This window comes from Nannospalax galili, unplaced genomic scaffold (assembly GCF_000622305.1).
Source record: "Nannospalax galili isolate Female #2095 unplaced genomic scaffold, S.galili_v1.0 scaffold1395, whole genome shotgun sequence".
NCBI lineage: Eukaryota > Metazoa > Chordata > Mammalia > Rodentia > Spalacidae > Nannospalax > Nannospalax galili.
The window spans coordinates 652,361-673,040 of record NW_008336062.1 but is presented as its reverse complement, the minus strand read 5'-3'; the positions used below and the strand labels follow the sequence as shown (position 1 = coordinate 673,040).

At 38.9% G+C, this 20,680-nt stretch overlaps 2 protein-coding genes across 4 annotated transcripts in view; one reads left to right on the top strand and one right to left on the bottom strand.

The window, feature by feature from the left end:
• The window catches only part of Orc3 (origin recognition complex subunit 3), a 92,832-nt gene extending 89,712 nt beyond the window's left edge, over positions 1-3,120 (bottom strand). Inside the window, exon 1 of the mRNA XM_029562383.1 lies at positions 2,957-3,120. Within this exon, the coding sequence (XP_029418243.1) occupies positions 2,957-3,001 (45 nt within the window). The 5' untranslated portion in view covers positions 3,002-3,120. The remainder of the gene's footprint in view (positions 1-2,956) is intronic.
• Positions 3,097-20,680, top strand: part of Rars2 (arginyl-tRNA synthetase 2, mitochondrial) — an 82,437-nt gene continuing 64,853 nt past the window's right edge. Inside the window, exons 1-4 of one of the 3 annotated variants that reach the window (XM_017797564.2) lie at positions 3,097-3,176; positions 8,420-8,493; positions 14,804-14,906; positions 17,352-17,435. In XM_017797564.2, the coding sequence (XP_017653053.1) occupies positions 3,141-3,176; positions 8,420-8,493; positions 14,804-14,906; positions 17,352-17,435 (297 nt within the window). In that variant the 5' untranslated portion in view covers positions 3,097-3,140. Of the gene's footprint in view, positions 3,177-3,369; positions 3,632-8,419; positions 8,494-14,803; positions 14,907-17,351; positions 17,436-20,680 lie in introns of those variants that run through there. The other 2 variants (XM_008830845.3, XM_029562386.1) reach the window with 2 other exon arrangements.

The following is a 20,680-nucleotide window of genomic DNA, read 5'->3' as shown; positions in this document are numbered from 1 at the left end:
GTTTAAGGGGAAGAAAAAAAAAAAAGCAGTTCCATGAATTCCTGAAATGGTCCTTAAAGGTTCTTATTTATGTAAGGTCTACTTTATAATCATCCATCAACACAGATTTCCAGTATAATGCAAAAATAAATACATAAATAAAAAAGCTTTTCTGAAAATAATTTCTCATTTTAAGTTTCACAGAAATAAGAGGTCTAGGGTTGGGAAGTGAGGTGGGAGGAAATATGCAACAAACAGGACTAGGAGACAGGACACTTAAAACACCTGGAGCTTTGTAACTAAGAGAAAACAACAATAGCAATAATCCTAATAAAAACACTAATACAAGCCAGGCATGTTAGCCCACACCTTTAATTCAAGCATTTCAGAGGCAGAGGCAGAGGCAGAGGCAGGCAGATCTCTTTGAGAGCATTCCAGGCCAGCTGGGACTATAAGGAGACCTTGTCTCAATAAACCAAAAAAATAAAAAACCAAAACTAACAAAAAAACAAAAAGCTAGTACAAGTCAGGAGTTGTGTGTAGTATACACCTTTAGTCCCAGCACTTGGGAGGCAGAGGCAGGCAAATACCTGTGAGATCAAGCCCAGCCTGGTCTACATATCAAGTTCTAGGCCAGCTGGGGCTACAGGGAGACCCTGTCTCAAAAAAACACCCAAAAAAGTTAATTTTATTTATTTAGCTAGCATCACAGGCTTTCTTTTAAAATGTTAAATCATCAGGCTTGCTTTTTCTCTTTGATATGAAGCCTTGGAGAGTATCTGTAGGAATGACTTTTCTGGGAGACTCTTTTTTTGTTTGTTTTAAATGTTTTATTATTTTCATTTTATGTGTATGAATTTACTGTCTGTCTGCATGTATGTAAGTGAATCCCTGTTGTGCAATGCCTGTGGAAGTCAGAGAGGGTGTCAGATCCCCTGGAACTGGAGTTATGGATGGCTGTTTAGCATTTGTTAGCTGGGAATCAAACCCAGATTAACCAGTGCTCTTAACTACTGAACCATCTCTCCAGTCCCTGGGAGACTCTTTGTAACAAGCCTTTACAAATTTAAATTTTACATAAGAATGTAATCATGTTTTGACAGCATTTAGAACTATATATTCCTTCTAAGAAACACAATGTAACCAGTCCTACAATGATTAGGAGTCTGGATATAATTCAATCTTAGAAGCTGAGTGCCTAATCTTATACCATGTTCCCTATGTGAGAATCAGTAATGCCCCTGATATTCAGAACAAAGGTTGTATATGTGAGACGTGTCAATGATAATGATGAAAACAATGACCTTTCAATGTCTCCCCCACAAATGTTGCAAGCAACACAGGGGCACAGATTGATGCCATCAGAGTGGAATAGAATAGAGTTCATGAAGCTCTGAGAGAACTAGGAACACCTCAGGACAAGATTGGGCCCACACAGTATTTTTTTTTGACACAGACCATTTTAGTCAAAATTAAGACACTTGATCCATTAGCTTTCATCATTTTCACTGCTTTAATACAAGAATGGTTGTAGCTTAGCCAAGGTCAAAACATTTTTAAAGCTCCTCCATTTTGGTGAAGTTGTGACAATTGCTGTAACTAAGGTAATTTGGTTTCTGAACTTAAGTAGCTTGTTTCTCTAAATTCCTGTCTTCCCTGCTCCATAAATGCCACCCCCCCCCCAACACACACAGTAATGGTGGACCAGAAAAGACGTTTATCAATCACCTAACATTCTTTAACTGAGTACTCCCTGGTTACCTCTATCAACCACCAACTGTAGGCCGAAAAAGAAAACTTTTTACTATCTTTTGAATCCCTCCTCCTGTAAAAACTCTAAGGGCCTCCCACTCTGCCACATGGGCCTCATCTCTTTCCACAGCCCCAGCCAGTTGCTGTCTATCAGACTGACTGCTCTTCTAATAATCTCTTATAAAAAACGACAATCCAGCCAGGCCAGGTCGCTTGCACCTTTAATCCTAGCACAAGGCCAGCTTGGTCTACATAGCAAGTTCCATGCCAGGTGGGGGCTACAGGGAGACCCTGTCTCAAAAAGAACACAACAAAAACATACAAACATGTCACAGAACAGTAGTTCCAGTAGAACTTTCTGTAATGGAAATGTCAAGCATTTGCTGCCTGATGTGCTTGAACTGTGGCTAGTGCTTAATTTTCTATTTTACTTTCTATTTTATTTGCCCAGCTAGTGAATACCACATCGGATATTACTCTGGGACTTCTCTTCTTACAAACTGCATTTTAACTTGCAGTTCTTTGCATGTAGGTCATGTGGGCACTCCATATGAAATGTCCTATTAGGGCTTCCCAACGCAAACATTCATCTGCATTACTTTTTTATTCTCGTTTTTCCTAATGCTCCTAACCTGTCCCCACTCTCTGGTTATACTGATTTTTTTCAATTTCTTCACGATGCCACTTTATTTCTACATTCTACGGCAAAGAACTTATTCTCTGTGCTCGTCCACGTGAATGTCAAGTTTCTCATTTCAGTTCTTAATCAAATTGTCACTTTCTCCAAAATCCTTCGCTGATCCCCTAACAATCTACACTTTGTTCTTTCTTTTCTCTCACGATGAACTTATGCCCTTGATCCTATTTATCGCAATTCGTGATCATCACCTTATTGTGTTTGAGTAAGTCTACTTTTTACCTTTTTATTGGGGTACCTAATGAAGTAAAACTCACAGAAACTACTCATGAGGAGAAAATGATGCGACATATCCTTACGGAAGTCGGCCTCCACAAATAAGAACTTATAAACCTTTCTAGACTCGGCGCAACACAGATCCGCGGCCCAGCAGCTCAAGCAAAGTTGGCCTCGAAAGTGGAGCCGGGCAAAGCCTCCCGAGTCTACCCGCCGCTCCTCCCGGAGCTGGAGCCCAGGCCCACTAAACCCGCGCCTCGCCGCGCCTCCCAGAGACATAGCGGAGCCCTGGCGAGCGCCACCCCCACCTACCTTGGACACCGAGGAGGTGGCCATATCCCCGGCCGGCACGTACATGCGCACTGAAAACTTCCGCCCGCCCTCGCGGCTGCAGGGCAAAGGGTATGAGCTACGGCTCCATGATTGGCCTGCCTCCCTCGCTAAGGCGGGGCTTCCGGCGCGGAGGCGGGGCTTCCGGAGGACTGGGTAGTCCGGCATGGCGTGTGGGTTCCGCAGGTTGATCGCCAGTCAGGTACCTTCCGGACCGGTGCGGCCCGGTGGATTTAGTTGAAGCAGCCGGGGCTGTAAAACATCCTCCCTAGCCTGGGCGATTCTGCCGTTGCCTTCTGCCTCTCGGGTCTGCGGAGGCGAGCTGTGTTAGAAGCCGGGTGTTGGGAGAATCCTTCGAGAGTACTTCGGTGCTTCCCTCGCTCCACTCCTCCACCCACAGTTTTGCTTGCTTTAGCCTGGGCAGAGTATCTTTGGGGTGTGATTAGGCCCTACAGAAATCAGTGTTCCTCCCTCGGTTGTAGTCTGTAAAATTTTCTTTCATGGAGTACTCTTTTACTATATCCTGTAAAACTGTTCTACAGGATGGCTTCTCAAGTAGTTAATTATGGGTATGGGTAGACATTTAATACTTTTGTTAGTACTTGATGAGACCCAATGCCCAGGAAACACCATTTGCTGCATGAGGAGGCTTCTCTGGTGAGAATTGAGGGGTCCATTAATCTATGGGTATAGCAGTAAGTTGTTAGAGTTCCCTTAATACTTTATCTATTTAGAAGAATAATAGTATTGGACTCTTCCCTATGGCCTGTGGCTTGTCTGATATCAATGTCAGATGTGGGCTCTATCTTATGAAGTGGACCCAATTAGAAAATGATAGGTTGTTCCCATAATATCCATGCCACAGTTGTATGAGAGGTCAGCTCTTGCAAGGACAGTTGTTGAAGTATGCAGGAGTCACAGCTGAGTAAGGTTAATGATCATTGCTTTTTTCTTCCAATAGCATGCATAGCACTGGAAGTTAGACAGTAGCGATGAAACTTTGACATCACTATAAGCTTGATTTCTTTTTTTTTTATTTTGTTATTGTTTTTATTTTATGTGTATGAGTATATTGTCTGCATGTGTGTAAGTGCACCTGTTCTGGTGGGTAACCAAGAGCAGGGGCAATGACCAGTATTGTTTGAGGGTCTAGCACACACACTGGCAGCAGCTTCAAAAGAGGGGCCTATCCCTGTACTATATTTATTATTATTATTATTATTATTATTTGAAACAGGGTCTCCCTGTAGCCTCAGCTGGCCCTGAACTCAGTATGTAGACCAGACTAGCCTTGAACTCACAGAGATCCGCCTACCTCTGCCTCCCAAGTGTTGGGACCCCCACAGGCCTGCACTAGCATGCCTGGCCTTGTGTTTTTTTTTTTTTTTTTAACTTTATTTTTGAAATGTTTTTAGATTTTTTTTTATTATAACTTTATTTATTTGGGAGGGGCATGTATGCCATCATACTCCTGTGGTGGTCAAAGGACAGTTTGAGGGAGTAGTTCTTCCCATCTCACCATTTGGTCCTGAGAGTTGAACATGGGCTGTCAGGCTTGGTAGCAAATGATTTTACCCACTAAGCCATCTTACAAGCCTTTTTATTTTTATTATTAAATTTTGTTTATTTTGTTTTTGTATATGTGAGGAAGGCACATTAGTGGAAGTCAGAGGACTTCTTGTGGGAGTTGGTTCCTACTTCTACCATATAGGTCCCAGGCATTGAACTCAGGTCATCAGACTTGAATCATCTCACTGACTCATTAGTTAAATATTTAACTAATAGAATATAGTTAATATCTATATGCCCACCACTCAGCTTTTTATTTTTTATATTATGTGTGTGAGTGTTTTGCCTGCATGTAATGTAAGTGCACCCATACATGCAATGCCCATGGAGACCAGAGGGCATTGGATCCCCAATAACTGGAGTTATAAATGGTTGTTAACTGCCATGTGGATGCTGGGAACTGAACCCCAATCTCTGCAAAAGCAGCAAGTGCTCTTAACTGCTGAGCCATCTCACTAGCCCCATCACCCAGATTTAAAATTAAAATATTATGAATACTATTAAGGTTCCCTGGGTACCTGTTCTTGGTTTCAAACTCTGCTCATATAAGAGGTAATGTCTGAAGTTTATGCCACATGCATGCCACATGTTACCTGTGATTATGCCCTTGCAAAGCATTGTTTTCCAAGTTATTAACTATTCTAGAAATGGTATCAAATTATAAGTATTTTTCTGTAATTTGGGTTTTTTACTTTTTGCATAGAAATATACTCTGATATTTACTGCTGAATGGTATACCATTGCCTTAATATACCAAGATTTAGATTTGAGTCTTTATTTCAGGGACGTGGTTCCTTTCATTGAATATGTCTTATCTCCCGTCACCTTCATTCCTCTGCTTCTGATTGCACTTGCCACTTGTGTGAACAGTTTCATCTGTGCTTCTGTTTACTCATTGTTAACAGCAGCTTATCCCACCTGAAATTTGCTGGTGCTAATACAGACTTGGGCCCAGTGTGGGCATTTCCTTCTTAAACAGTACTATGAAAATTAAGCCCCTTTGCCTATAGCAGTGACCTTGATGTACAGTTGTCTGTGTGTATTCCTACATGTAGAGACCAGAGGTTGAGTGTCTTTCTCAGTCACTGTCCACCTTATTTTTTGAGACAAGTTCTCTCACTGAACCTGAAGTTTACTCATTCAGCTAGTTTGGCTGGCCCAGCAGCTCGAGAGATCTGCCTGTCTCTCTACCCCACCCCTACAGAAATGGGAAAAGAGGTGTCCTTGAGTGTGAAGAATCTTTGGCTACATTCTGAATCCTTGTCTTTTGAACTTGGATGATGAAATTCAAACAGATTAAAGATCTATTACAGAAAGCAGAACTCAGGAAAGCAATCTCTATAGAGGGCCCTCAGTGGGGGAGGGGGGAACCTGTTGGTTTATCTAGGGTTTTTTTTTATAGGACTTACAGCAGAAACTGGACAAAGAGTAGATCATGTCTATTGAAATTGGTTAATTCTGTGTATGTCACAAGTTGACCCAGTGGAGGGTCCACACAGTCTATGCATGTTCCCCTGACACAACATGGATGATCATACACTATTATGCACCGCTTGCTCAGTTAGGGGAGTGGTCACACTTTGAAGCCCCTTCTCTCCATCTCTCCCTTCCTCGCTGTTCTCCCTTCCTAGCTGTTGATATTAACTTCTGGTCTTTATCTGGGGAAGGCATTGCTAGTCTGTGAACCTTGCAGGTGTTGCTGGCCTTAGCCCTTGATGGAGTCTGCATGTCCTTAAATTAGACTGTTCTCTCTTTGTTCTCACATTGACATGACCAATTTGTAGTTTTACCGTGGTGGGGAGCTAACACCTATCGTAGCTACTGTCCTAGTTTGGTTTCTGTTACTGTGATAAACACCATGACTGAAAGCAGCTTGGGGAGGAAAGGTTTTATTTGATTTTACAGTTTACAGTTTGTCATCCATGGAAGCAAAGGTAGGAACCAAAAGAGAGACCATGGAGGAACACTTACTGGCTTGCTTTCTGTGACTTGTACAGCTACTTATACAATCCAAGCCTATAGTGAACAGGACAGTATGATAGAGGAGATTCCACAGTTGTGCTTCCCCTGAGGTGATCTCCTTCCTGCAATAGGTAGAAGCTTTCCTTACTTATAATTTAGTCTGTTACATTTAGTTTACATACATTAAAAGCAAGATACATGAGCTGGGTGTGGTTGGGAACGTTTTAATCCCTGCACTTCCAGAGGCTGAGGCAGGTGGTTCTCCATGAGTTTAAGGCCGGCCTGGTCTCTATAGCAAGTTCCAGGCCAGCTGGGGCTACAAGGAGACTATCAAAAAGACCAAAACAAAATAAAACCGAAAAAAGAAAAAAAAAGTAAGATACATGAAAGGGCAAATGTCTTGCATGTGTTGTGAAGGGGGCTTTAGGGAAGTCATTTGGCTTGCTGACACTGGCTTGGAACCCTTTCCCCCTTTTTATTTGGTCAGCTCAGTCAGTTCATACCCAACTGAAAGCCCTTTTATTTCTTATTCCTAACATTTCAGACCTTGCTGTTTGAACATTACTTTTAACCCTAATAGTCAGTCTCCCAGCATCAACCAGCGCTGGGGGTTACAGATGTGTGCCACCGTGCCCAGCTTTTTCATAAGTTCTGGTGATCCAAACTCAGGTCCTTGTGACAAACTCTTTACCACTGAGCCATGTCCCAGCCCTGATGATGCAATCTTACTTTGTTTTGTTTTGTTGAGACAGGGTCTCTCCCTATAGCTCCAGCTGGCCTGGAACTCACTACATAGACTAGGCTGGCCTCAATCTCAGAGAAATCCACCTGCCTCTGCCTCCCCAGTGCTGGGACTATATTAAACTTTTCCCTTTCTTCTCATTCTTTTCAGTCTGTCATCTCTGTTCTTAGCAATCACCTCTCAAGTGAATTGCCTGTACCCAAGTTCTTTTCTTAGATCTTGCTTTTGAGGAGACCAAGCTATATATCTGTGAATACTCTTACTTTCCTTGGGTTTTGTTGGGTATAGATCTTTTCTTCACTGTCACCTTGGAAGTTTAGACTCTGAGCTTTGACACGCTCTTTGTGTAGTTACTGCTGGAGAATCAGTGTCTCTGCTTTCTTTCCTGTCTGCATCTTTGCCAATATCTGGTTAGGGTGCTATAATGTTTGCAACTTTGGCTGTGTGCCACAATCACAAAAGAAGCTTCTTAGAGATATAAATACACTTGTTCCTTCTTATTTTTTTGTTTTATTTGTGTGTGTGTGCTAGGGATCAAACCAGGGCCGTGAGCATGCTAGGCAAGTGATTGGTGTTCTACCGTTCAACTACAGCTATGCCCTTTGTTGTGGGTTTTGTTTATTTTCTGTTTTTTTCACTCCTGCTGTTCTGATAAGTAACCCATTAGGGGATGGCAATTAAATTTTTCCCTAGTATTTACTTGCTTACTGTGAAGTGCTATAAGATCTTTGTTTTGTTCACTCTTTGTAATATCCTCAATACCTAGAACACTGCCTGGTGCACACTAGCCACTCAATTTTTTAAAAATGAAAATTAGCCTTGCATTCTCATGTTCATTTAATTCTCATGCATTCTCTTTCCATACATTTAAAAAAAATTAAATTTACAAAAATAAAATTTATTTAAAGGCAAGCAGTCCTGTTTGCTGCTTTATAGTCAAATCTTTCCTTCACCTGCAGTCCTTGACAACCACAAGTTTTTACTTCATTCTTATAGTTTGGGGTTTTCAGATAAGTCAGATCACACTATATGAATTTGGCTTTTACTTAGCTCGATGTATTCAAGCTTCATTGGTGGTGTTAAGTGTGTCAATTACTTATTGCTAGTAGTATTCTGTTCACTCTGGAACAAATATATCAATTTTGCCCTATTTTCTTCTTTTTGATTTTTAGCTTTCCAGAGTATTGGATCGTCCAGCAGACAGCTTGATCAAGTCAATATCTGCAGTTCCCATATCCAAAAAAGAGTTAAGTATATTTGTAATAATCTGAACTTGTTTAATTTATTAATTCAGAAAAATTTTTTACTCTGCAATTTACAGAATAGTCCTTGAAGTTAAGATACAAGGCTGGACTTGGTGGTCCATACCTTTAATCCTAGCACTCAGGAGGCAGGAGTAGGAGGTGAATCTCTGTGAGATCAAGGCCAAGCTGGGCTACATAATGAGTTCTAGACCAGCTGGAGCTACAGAGAGACCCTGCCTCAAAAAATGATATACCGTATGATTCATTTTATTCAGCTTATTCCAATTGACTTAATAAAATTACAGTTTCTGTTTTAGGTATTCTGATATGACCAATAATATTCTTTTGTTAATTTTTTTGTCAACTTTAAATTTACTTGTATTTTTTATGTGTATGACTATTTTGCCTGTATGTATGTAAGTGTACCACATGAATACAATGCCCATGGAAGCCAGAAGAGGGTGTCAGATCCCCTGGAACTGGAGTCATGGATGGTTGTCAGCCACCATGTGGATGCTAGGACCCAAGCCTGAGTCCTCTGCAAGAGCAGCCAATGCTCTTAACCCTAAGCTCTCTCTCCAGTCCCCTTGTTAATTTTATGTTTACTTACGCTAGTAATGATAATTATGTCACTATTTGGGAATGAAGTTCAAGTATAATTGTACAACAAAACAGCCAAGATTGTGGTTATAATCTCAGGATTTTTGAAGGCATATTGAAGATCATATAATCATCTGATACTTGGATGCTGTTGTTACCATATATATTTTCCAGTTTTTTTGTTTTTTTTTTCTTTATGTGAGTTTTCATTTGAAAATTTCCAGGTGATATACAACTATTGTTTAGGGCTATATAAAATTCACATTGTTTTCTTGGGTGCAGGGAAATATCTATCTCCTTTTCCATCTGGTCATCCCAACTGATAACTTACTATCATTTTTGGTACAGTGCTTGGATAAAATAGTCTACCCATGGACGTACAGCCTATTGGCTGCAGGCTCAAAAAATATTCAGAGAAGTTGCATTTGCGCTAAACATGAACAGATTTTTTTTCATATTATTTCCAAAACAATACAACTACCTATATAGCATTTACATTATATTAGGTATTACAGAAATATAGAGGTGATTGAAAATATAAAAATAAGGTGTAGGATGTAATAGTTCACTATTTCATTCAAGAGGCCTTGAGCATCTGCAGATTTTGATATCTCCAGGATGTCTTGGAATCAGTCACCTGCACATACCAAAGGATGACTGTACTCTTACCAGTTAATTAGAAATTTTCCACATAGACTTTCAGCTCTAAGGTTTTGAAACATGGAAACATAAAATTATCAGTACCAGTATGTTCTTTGTTCCTTTAATTTTGTCAAAGCTTTCAGATGAGAGGAGTGAATAGTCCTTTTTTCAAGATAAGGAAAAGAAATACATAGAAAAGGAAGACACAGACTAGAGAACACCTTTTAAACAGTGTACTGCAACTTTTTTAATATTAGAATCCCAGAGCAGAGGCAAGTACAATTCCTTGTAAATCCATGTGCCCTCCCAAATTAGTTGTTTCCTAAAATATGTGACATTCTATATAAGAGGGATGTCTTAGTTTTAATTTTACTTCTAAAGTCTTTAATAAGCTAGACTATCTTGGCCTATCTTTTGGTTAGGATTTTCTTTGCCTGCTTCTACAGTTTTGTTTTTTTTTTTTTTTTTTTTTTTGGAGACATGGTCTCTGTGTAGTCCCAACTGATAATGTGGAACTTGCTATGTAGACTAGGCTGGGCTATATCTCACAGAGATCTGCCTGTCTCTGCCTCTCACATGCTGGGATTAAAGGCGTGTGTCACCACGCCTGGCTTACCCGCTTCTACTTTAGTAATCTAGTACTAAGTACTAAGGAAATAAATATTGAGGATATCTCCAAAATTGTTCTGTTCTACAAGTAAAAATTTCTGTATATTAATGTTACATAAAACCAAAGGAAACTTTTTCCACATTAATAATAATAGTATAATTTTATTAACACCAAGCCCAACCAGTCTGTATTTATTACTTTATTTCAGAAGGCTATTAAGTACCAAGAGAATTAAGAAATAATAACCTGAACATGTAGAGATACCGAGGATTACAGCAGTGCTCAGCAGTAAAGCATTTGCTTAACATGTGCAAGGCTCTGGGTTTAATACCTAGTACCTGAGAATAAATTTTTTAAAAATTTTTGAATAAATGAATAACAACAGTAATCACCAGCTTGCTAAAAGAATGCAGAGTGTGGCTTACATGGAAAATTAACACGTGTGTATTGAAATGGAAAAGTGACTAAAATCTATCAGACCATTATTAAAATTAGGTATAGGTACATGTATTGAAATAGAAAAGTGAGGCCAGGTGTGGTGACTAATGTCGTTGATCCCAGCACTCAGGTGGCAGAGACAGGTGAGACTGAAGACAGCCTGATCTACATATTGAGTTCCAGGCCAGCTGAGACTTTATTTCAAAAAGGGTGGGGAAAAAGAAAATGACTAAAATTAATTAGACCACTATAAAAATTCTATACATGAAAAAATACATAAATATCAGGCAGTGCATATGATTGAATTTTTTTTTTTTTTTTTTTTTTTTGGTCTTTTTGAGACAGGGTCTCCGTGTAGCCCCAGCTGTCGTGTAACTTACTATGTAGACCAGGCTGGCCTTGAGCTCACAGAGATCCGCCTGCCTTTCCCTCCCAAGTGCTGGGACTAAAGGCATGCACCACCACAATGATACAAACATATTTCAGCTTCCACCACAAATATAAGTATTTGAGGTGTTAGGACACTTAACCTGATCTAATCATTAAACATTATATACTTGTATTAAAATGCCTGGGGCTGAGGTATAGCTCAATGGTAGGATATATACTTAGCCTACATAAGACAAAGAAAAAAAAAGGGTAAGAACAGTAGAGATTGTTTTCTCATTTTGTTTTTGGGTTGTGAGACAGGGTGTTACTACCAACTGGCCTGTAACCCTACCCAAGTGCAGGTATTATAAATATGTGCCACCACACCTGGCTCGACATACTATTTTTTTTTTTTTTAATTTTGTGTGTATGAGTGTATTGCATGCATGTAAGTTCACCCATGCCATGCAGTATCCTTGGAGGTCAGAAGAGGGTGTCAGATTTCCTGGAACTGGAGTTATGGGCAGCTGTTCATTGTCATGTGGGTGCTGAGAATTGAACCCTGGTCTTCTGCACGAGCAGCCAGTGCTCCTACCAACTGAGCCATCTCTCCAGCCCTAATACTACTTTTATTAATGTGTATCATTTAGTAATGAATCACTTCATATGAAAGTCTGCTAATTCAATTATATTTTCAGCTAGTGGGAAATTCCTTCAAAACTACTTGGCAGAATTAACCTTTTTTTTTTTTTTTTTTAAATAAGCCAGTAGCACTCAAGTTTATAGATTTCATACTAGGCAGCATTATAGCATTGCCTCATAAGTAGTAGGAAAATAGCTATTGCTTTTACTGTTTTTAGTTAGTTTTTTTTTAAATCAAGAAACCACTTTAAAGAATCCTGTGTGCTCATCAACCAGTATTATCTTTCTGCACAGGACCAGCTTTGTTTCTCCTATACCTTTATCCATCCTCTTCTCCCACATTAGATAATGTTGCTACTAGTTTTCGAAACCTAGATGTTAACATTTTTTAAAAGGTTTATTTTTCCCCCTAACTTACTGTTTTAAAAAAAAAAGTGAAACGGGTAATCTAGTTAAGAAAATTCAGGACATTTTCCCCTATGTCATTCTTTTTTTCTAATATAATGTCCTACTGTTGATGGACATTTTGACTGTTTACACTTTCATAGGTTTTTTTGTTTGTTTGTTTGGTATTTTTGAGACAGAGTCTCCCTGTAGCCCCAGCTGGCCTGGCACTTTGTAGACCAGGCTGGCCTTGAACTCGCAGAGGTCCGCCTGTCTCTGGCTCCCAAGTGAGGGGATTAAAGGCGTGCCCCACCATGCCCAGCTTCAGTTTCATAGTTTTTTGTTTTGTTTATATATTTTATTTATTATTTTTATTTTATGTGTATGCATGTATTGCCTGCACGTAGGTAAGTATACCCGTGTCATCCATTGCCCGTGGAGGACAGAAGAGGCTGTCAGATCCCCTGGAACTGGAGTTAGAGACAGTTGTTAGCTTCCATGTGAGTGCTGGGATCCGAACCTTGGTCTTTTGCAAGAACAGTGAGTGTTCTTAACCGCTGAGCCATCTCTCCAGCCCGTTTCATAGTTTTTAGACATAGTTCATCATACAGAAGAATCACCTCTAAATAGATAAAGCAAAAATTCCTTGCATGATTTAAAGCTCCCAAGAAGGAGAACTGGGAAATAGAGTCTGGTTAATCTTCTTTACTTCCCTGAACCACTTCCTTTTCTTATATACCTTTCTTACTGAGGGGTAACCCTGTACATAATATCAGAATATATGTTTTCAATGTTTTTCTTTTAGATTTTTGAGACAAGGTCCACTATGTAGCCCTGACTGGCCTAGAACTCGCTGTGTAGACCAAGCTGGCCTCAGTCCCACAGAGATACCCCACCTCTGCCTCTGATGGTGTGTGCCATTATACCTGGTTGTTTTCAGTATTCTTGGTTCAAAACATTGGTGTTAAATCATTATGAATAGACTAAAAAGGTGGGTTTATTTTCTGTTCCCTGCCACTGAATAATGGAAATGTTTTGATTCCATTGAAATCATATAAATTTTCCATGTTGAAAATAAAATTGTAGATGTCTGTTGATATTCATAATTAAAAAAAAAACTCTCTTTAGAAACTCATGGTCACTTTTTTAGTTTTCCTGAATATTTGAGAGCAATGCTGTAAGCCTGTGGTCATACTAAGTCCTTTATGAAATATCTTAGCCGTATTTTAAGAGACTATAACTTACCCTTTGTTATATTCAAATCTCTCTCATTTCCATTAGTATTAGGGCTCTTGCTACATCTAGTTTACTTTTATTTCTTTGGCTTTTAAAAGTCTTTGTGGGGTTGGAGAGATGGCTCAGTGGTTAAGAGCACTGGCTGCTCTTGCAGAGGACCAGAGTTCAATTCCCAGCACCCACATGGTAGCTAACAACCATCTGTAACTCCAGTTCCAGGGGAATTCATTACCCTCTTCTGACCTCTACAGCCATTGCACTTGGTTGCACTTACATACATGCAGGCTATACATTCATACACATAAAATTAAAAAGCAATAATATTTTTTAAAGTCTTTGTGTGTTTGTTGTTTTTGTCCTCCTTTGTATGTTTTTCATGTTTTGTTAAATTAATTGCTTTATGAGTATTTTATGTACATGTATGTAAGTATTGTGCCCCTCCAGAATATATCCTTTTATGTGAGTGACACATGGGCTAGACACACAGTGGTATTATGGTATACTTAGCTCTCTTTTCTAGTTTATTGAACATCAGAAAATGTTAGAGTACATAGTTGTGCAGATATTTGTATGTTGATTGAAATATTTGTGTACCTTGAATTATTACATGAACAGAAAAACTCGTATAGATACTAAATATGGTGAGCCACTCTTTAGTGCCATCACCCTCTATAGTGTCAGATCTCCAAATTGTTTTGTTTTGTTTTATTCTTGTTGATTTCTTTTTTTCTTTTTCTTTTTTTTTTTTAAGTGATGAACCACTGCAAATACTGTTCTGATGACTGGTATATATTTCTTTAGTCCTATTCCCTGTCTTCTTTCTTACAGATAGCTTCTCTCATCATTAAAATGATTTTTTCCCTCTCTGGTTAACATTGTAGATCTACATTGTTTAACTATCAACTCAATGAAAAGTAAAAATAGCTATGTTTCTTTTTCACCAAACAACTTAGTGTTAAAAATAACATTTTTTTCTCTATTGTTGAAACTCAAATTATAGCCATTAAAATACACTTTTGTTATTTGGACAGTAATAAGCAAACATTTGGAGTATGAGAGGAAGTATGTAATAGAGATCAGTAGACCTGGGATTTTCGGAGTCTGCTTATTAGTTGCAGAAGAATTACAAAAGAGGCGTTTAGCTTGCCAGACATCCCTACCTATTTCAGAGATATCCTAGAATTACACTTAGAAGAATTTTATGCAATAACAAAAATAAGAATGTTATAAGTAAATGCAAGATAATTTCTGATTTCTTTGCCTTCAATTTAATGGTGTTTGTACTTTCTTTTAAAATCAAGGTAATATGGAGCACCTACAGTGATTAGTCTTTGTTACAAAAGTAATGTGTTTATAACAGCAAGCTCTTTTCCATTTCAATGTGTCTTTAGAGAAGTAGCAGATTTCCAGCTTGCCCTGGATTCTTTATTAGAAGACCACAATAACAAATCAAGACTAGATATTCAGCTTCAAGCCAAGAAACTGGCAGAGAAGGTATTTTTATCTCCACATTTTAATAAAAGTAGTATTTTAAAGGAGAACAAAGCTCTCCAGGAGATCTCCACTATAATAAATAATGTTTCTTTCTTCAAGGCATCTTGAAAAGTATTTCAATTCATTATTTTAGCTGCATACTATAAGATTTCAATGATTTTGTTTTCCCCCTTTGATATAAAGTTGTAGCCCCAGTTGGCCTAGAACTCACTAAGCTATATAGATCTGACTGGCTTGGATCTCATAGGGATCCACCTGCCTCTGTTTTTTGAGTGCTGGGATTAAAGGCATGTACCACCATGCCTGGCAGTTTCAGTGATTTTCTAATTTAGTTGTAAAACATTCTTCTTGTTCTAGTTTGTTTTATCTTGTTGTGATAGACAAAATGGCCAAAAGCAACTTGGAGAGATGACTCAGTGATTAAGAGCACTTGCTGCTTTTGCAGAGGACCCAGGTTCAGTTCCCAGCACCCCCATGGAAACTCACAGCCATTTGTAATTCCAGTTTTAGGGGATCTGGCACCATCTTCCTGCCTCCCTGGGCACCAGGAACAAACATGGTATGCATACATACATTTCAGGCAAATACTCATACACAAAAATTAATTACTTAAAAAAAAAACAGCTAGGGGAGGAAACAGTTTATTTTGCTGGCTCATACTTCAAGGTCATAATCCATCAGTGAGGGAAATCAGGTAAGGGCTCAAGCATGAACTGAGACAGAAATGGAAGAAGGCTGCTTACTGTCTTGTACTCTGGCTCATGCTTAGCTAGCCTTTTTAGCCTACCTGTTTAGGGATGGGGTTAAGCACAGTGGGTTGGGCCCTCCAACTTCAACCATTTGTCAAAATTCTCTCACAGACATGGTCACAGAAGAATCTGATCAAGGAAATTCTTCAATTAAGGTTCCCTCTTCTCGGGTGACTCTAGGTTTGTGTCACGTTGACAACAAAAACTAACCAGCACACATCTTGACCTGATACTTTTCAGGTTTTCTATCAACTACAGGAAGACTGAAGTGTTAATTTGTAGATTTAAGTTTTTTTATTTTTATTAATAAGGTTACATATTACACAGAGGAGGTATCTGGGAACTCTTAAAAAATTGAAACAACATACTGTTGGGGAAACAATGAGTACCTGGGCATGGTGGCGCACACCTTTAGTCCCAGCACTCAGGAGGCAGAGGCAGGTGGATCTCTGTGAGTTCAAGGCCAGCCTGGTCTACATAGTTCCAGGACAGTTGGGGCTGCAGGGAGACCCTATCTCAAAAAGACCAAAAAAGAAAAGGAATGAGTGGTAAAGGAGCTCTGGTAACTTTTGTATTTATTTGATTACAAGAACACCTCAGTTTTTTGTTTTATGTTTTTTTTTAATTTATGTGTATGCATGTATTACCTGCATGTAGGTGAGTGCACCTATGCCGTGCAATGCCCGCATTGTATATGGAAGTATATATGTGTATCTCTGAGGGTGCATGTACCATGCCTGGCAGCAGTAAATGCCTTTACCCGTTAAGTAAACCATCTCACTGACCTGTCACCTCAGATTTTTATCAGGATTGTATACCAGAAATAGACTTAGTCTAATTCCAATATAACATCCCCATTTCTTTTAAGTTCTCAAAAATAAAGAATAGTTGCTCTTCAATGATGGCAGATATCTTTAATTTCAAAGATTTTTCAGGGGGTTTGAACTGGCAGGTTCAGGGAAAATAGACTCTTTAAATTATTTCACCCTATGTGTTGATGCAAGTGCTTTAGTAGTAGGTCCTGACACAATGTTATGTACTATGACTCTCATTAAAGGGAAAATAAAGTGTTCACTCCATGATAGATGGGGAATTTGAGGTGAAGGAAATGGAAAAAAGGAAGGAAAGACTGAATACAAAATAGCATTCTAGCCAGGAAAGAAAATATGTTTATTTAAATTGGATGATTGAAGGCAAGACATTGACTGAGGCACAAGTCCATCTGTAATAACTGAGAGATGATTCACATGCTATCTTTGTAAGTCAGTTTCATAGTATTAGAATTACCTCATTAGACCTTGTCCTAGTTTGCTTTCTGTTTTTCTGATAAAACACTGACCAAAACCAACTTCGGGAGGAAATAGTTTATTTGGCTTACAGGTTACAGTCCATCATCAAGCACAGCTAAATCAGAAACTCTGGCTAGAAAGCAGAGACCACAGAGGAACACTGTTGACTGACTGCTTCCCCTAGCCTGCCCAGTTACCTTTCTTATACAGCTCAGGCCCACCTGCCTAGGAATGCCACCAAATCCAGTGGGCTGGGCCCTCCTACATCAATTAGCAGTCACGTCAGGCCAATCTGATGGAGAAAATTCCTCTCTTCTATCTTCTCAGATGTGTCAGGTTCACAATCAAGATTAGCCACCAAAAGACCTGTTCTGTAATTTATAAACATGATTTCTTATTGTTTTCAGCTTAAATGTGATGCTGTGGTGAGTGCAATCAGCGCTGGTCCAGGGACTCTAAATTTCAAAATAAACAGAGAACTGTTAACAAAGGTAAGAATGGGTTACTGTCTAGTCTTCATGCTTTCATACTGCTTCAGTCACACTGATCTTCTCCAGCTCTGGAAGTCAATGTGCTTCCTGTTGCCTCAAAACCTGTGTGCATGCTGGCTAATCCTTCTGTCTGCAGTGTAGTAAACACCTGCTTACACTTTGCATCTTATCTTTCTTGGTAGTAATCCTTCCTTCCTTCCTTCCTTCCTTCCTTCCTTCCTTCCTTCCTTCCTTCCTTCCTTCCTTCCTTTTTTTCTTTCTCTTCTTTTTTAGTGCTAGGATTCAAATATAGGGTCTTTCATATGCTTAGGCAAACACTGAGTTACATCCTAGCCCTGCTCTCTGAACTTTGCATTTATTTTTTTTTAATACTATTTTTTAATTTTATATGTATGCATGTATTGCCTGCATATAGGTAAGTGCGCCTGTGCGTGCAGTGCCTGCAGAGGTCAGAAGAGGCTGTCGGATCCCCTGGGACTGGAGTTACAGACAGTCGTTAGCTGCCATGTGGATGCTGGGATTCAAACCCGGGTCTTCTACAAGAACAACCAGTGTTCTTAACCACTGAGCCATCTCTCCAGCCCCTGAACTTTGCATTTATAGGCTGCCATAGCACTACTTATCTCTTCTTTACAGAACTTATACTTGCTACTTTACATTCCTTTTATTTGATTGATATCACTTGTACTTTAAAGTCTAATTTCCATTAGGGTTTGTAGCATCTGTCTTTGTTTCTCACTCTGTATCTCCAGGTTGTGACATATGTTTGGTGCATCATGGAAGCTAGATAACTATTTGTTGAAGGAATGGGCTTTGTATTATAAAGATGAGAAGAGTATTTTTGGTTTTATTCCCTGGTAACCTATAATCTGTTAGAAGTCTAAGACTTAAACTGGAAAAGCCAATGGACAGCCTTTTAAGAAAACAGTACCTATTAACATAAAAAGGCAGTTAATGCAGTAAGCATAAAAACATTCAGAGATATAGGAGTCCGGATGGTCTAAAGAGATTGGAGAAATCTTGTAAAAGAAATAAGTCTCACTCAAGTGACAACATTGGAGAAAAGGTGATCCTGAATAATTATGTGAGAACGTAATTCTGTTTCATTTTGATCATATTTTTAAAGTATACATTAGCATTCTTGGGCCTGTTATTTTTAAAAAGAAAAAAATAAAAATGATAAATAAAATATTTGAAAAAATAGAAATATAGCCCACTATTAAGCTGTTAAAGCTTAGTAAATATGGCAGTCTTGAAAATAATTATAAAGCCAGAATTTCTTAGAATACAGACCCTTTCCAAGGTTTTAAAGTTCTAGCACATTTGCCTATTAGCACTATTCTTCAGAAGGAGAGTCAGTGTTGTATACTTGTTTTTAATTCATTAAGTAAATCACACTGAGTAAATCACTTAACCAAAATTAGCCCCACAGACAAGGATGTTTGTTTTGGACTTGTTCAAAAAGTGTCTACAGGGGCTGGAGAGATGGCTGATGGCTGAGCAGTTAAGAACATGGGTTGTTCTTGCAGAAGACCCAGGTTCGAATCCCAGCACCCACACGGCAGCTAGCAACTGTCCGTAACTCTAGTCCCAGGGGATCTGACAGCCTCTTCTGACCTCCACAGGCATTGCACGACACGGGTGCACTTACCTACATGCAGGCAACACATGCATACACATTAAAAAAAAAAAAAAATTAAAAAAAGAAAGCAGCTACAACCTCTTGTACTCTTCCTTGCCTCTATTCCTCTCTTTCCCCCTCCTTCCCTCTCTCACTCCCTCCAGGGTCTTGACATATAGCCAAGATCTGCCTCAAGCTCATGATCCTCCTAATTTATTTTTCACTGTTTTAAAACTTTTACATTTTATGTGTCTGAGTGTTATGCCTGATTGTAAGTGTACTTGCAATGCCTGCAGAGGCCAGAAGAGAATGTTGGATCCCCTGGACTTGGAGTTAAGAACTATTGTTAGCTGCCATGTGGATGCTGGGAACCGAACCAGGGAGCTCTGCATGGGAGCAAGGGCTAACCACTGAGTCATCTCTCCTGGCCCCTCCTGCATGGTTGATATTCTTCTGTGGCAGCTTAGGAAGCTTGGTTACCTTACTTGTTTACTTTTTTTAAATTTAATAACCACATTATTAGAAGAAGCATTTCATTACAACAGCATTGGCATATTCAATAACAATTTCCAGAGCTAAGATGCATCTCATTCAAAACTGGCTGTAATTTTTAGGTTTACAGTTGAATTAGTATACTTATACAATGTTGTACTCAGTATAAACCCTATAAGACATAAAATTAAATGAGGTTTAATGTTTAAAAAAGATTTCTATTTCCTTATTAAAATACAGTTTCATACAGAAAAATCCATTTTTAATGCAATTGACACTAAGATGTTTGCACATGTGTTTTTAATCTCTATATATCTGATTTTTAAAAAAATTTTAATAACTATGTGATTAGAAGAAGCATTTCCTAACAGCTTTAACATATTCAGTAACACACCCCAGAGCAAGAGTACATCTCTTTCACAAGTGGCTGTAAGTTTCTAGGTTCACAGTTGAATTAATATAGTTATACAATATTGAACTCAGTATAAGCCCTGTAAGACATAAAATTGAATGAGTTTTTAACCTTTAAGAAAGATCTCCATTTCATTTTAGAATATATTGTTCCTTCTTGAAAGACTCATTGTTTTGGCTACTAACACTGAGATGTTGATGCACACATCTCTAATCTGTATGTATCTATTACTAGCCATAATTGGTTGCACTTGAATCCTTGGCGCCTGTGTATGTCTATAAAGTCGTCGGGTAGATTTCAATGGTAATGTTTATCACCTCTACTAATTTACATGACGTAAATTTGTGTGCTTTCTCCTCAAATATAATACATTTTTTCAAATTTGTTGATTTGTGTGTGTGTGTGCATGTGTGTATCACACAGAACATCCCAAACCATCTTATTCAACTATATACCCACTTACCAGTTGGCACCCTCCCATAGCCTCCCTTCCCCCATAGAGCCCTTATACTCTGATATCCCTGCTACTGTCTGCTATGTTGTCGGCACCCCCAGCCATTCCCCACTACTTGTCCATCTGGTGAATCTAGTCAGCCTATCTAGAGGTCTTTATTTTAGGAGGCTCAGCTGTTCCTCTTCTAGCAGCAATCAGTTGTCAATACTCCTTTAGATAAGATTAGGGTCTGCTGTTCATTTTCCCAGTTCTTTGAGTTGTCTGTG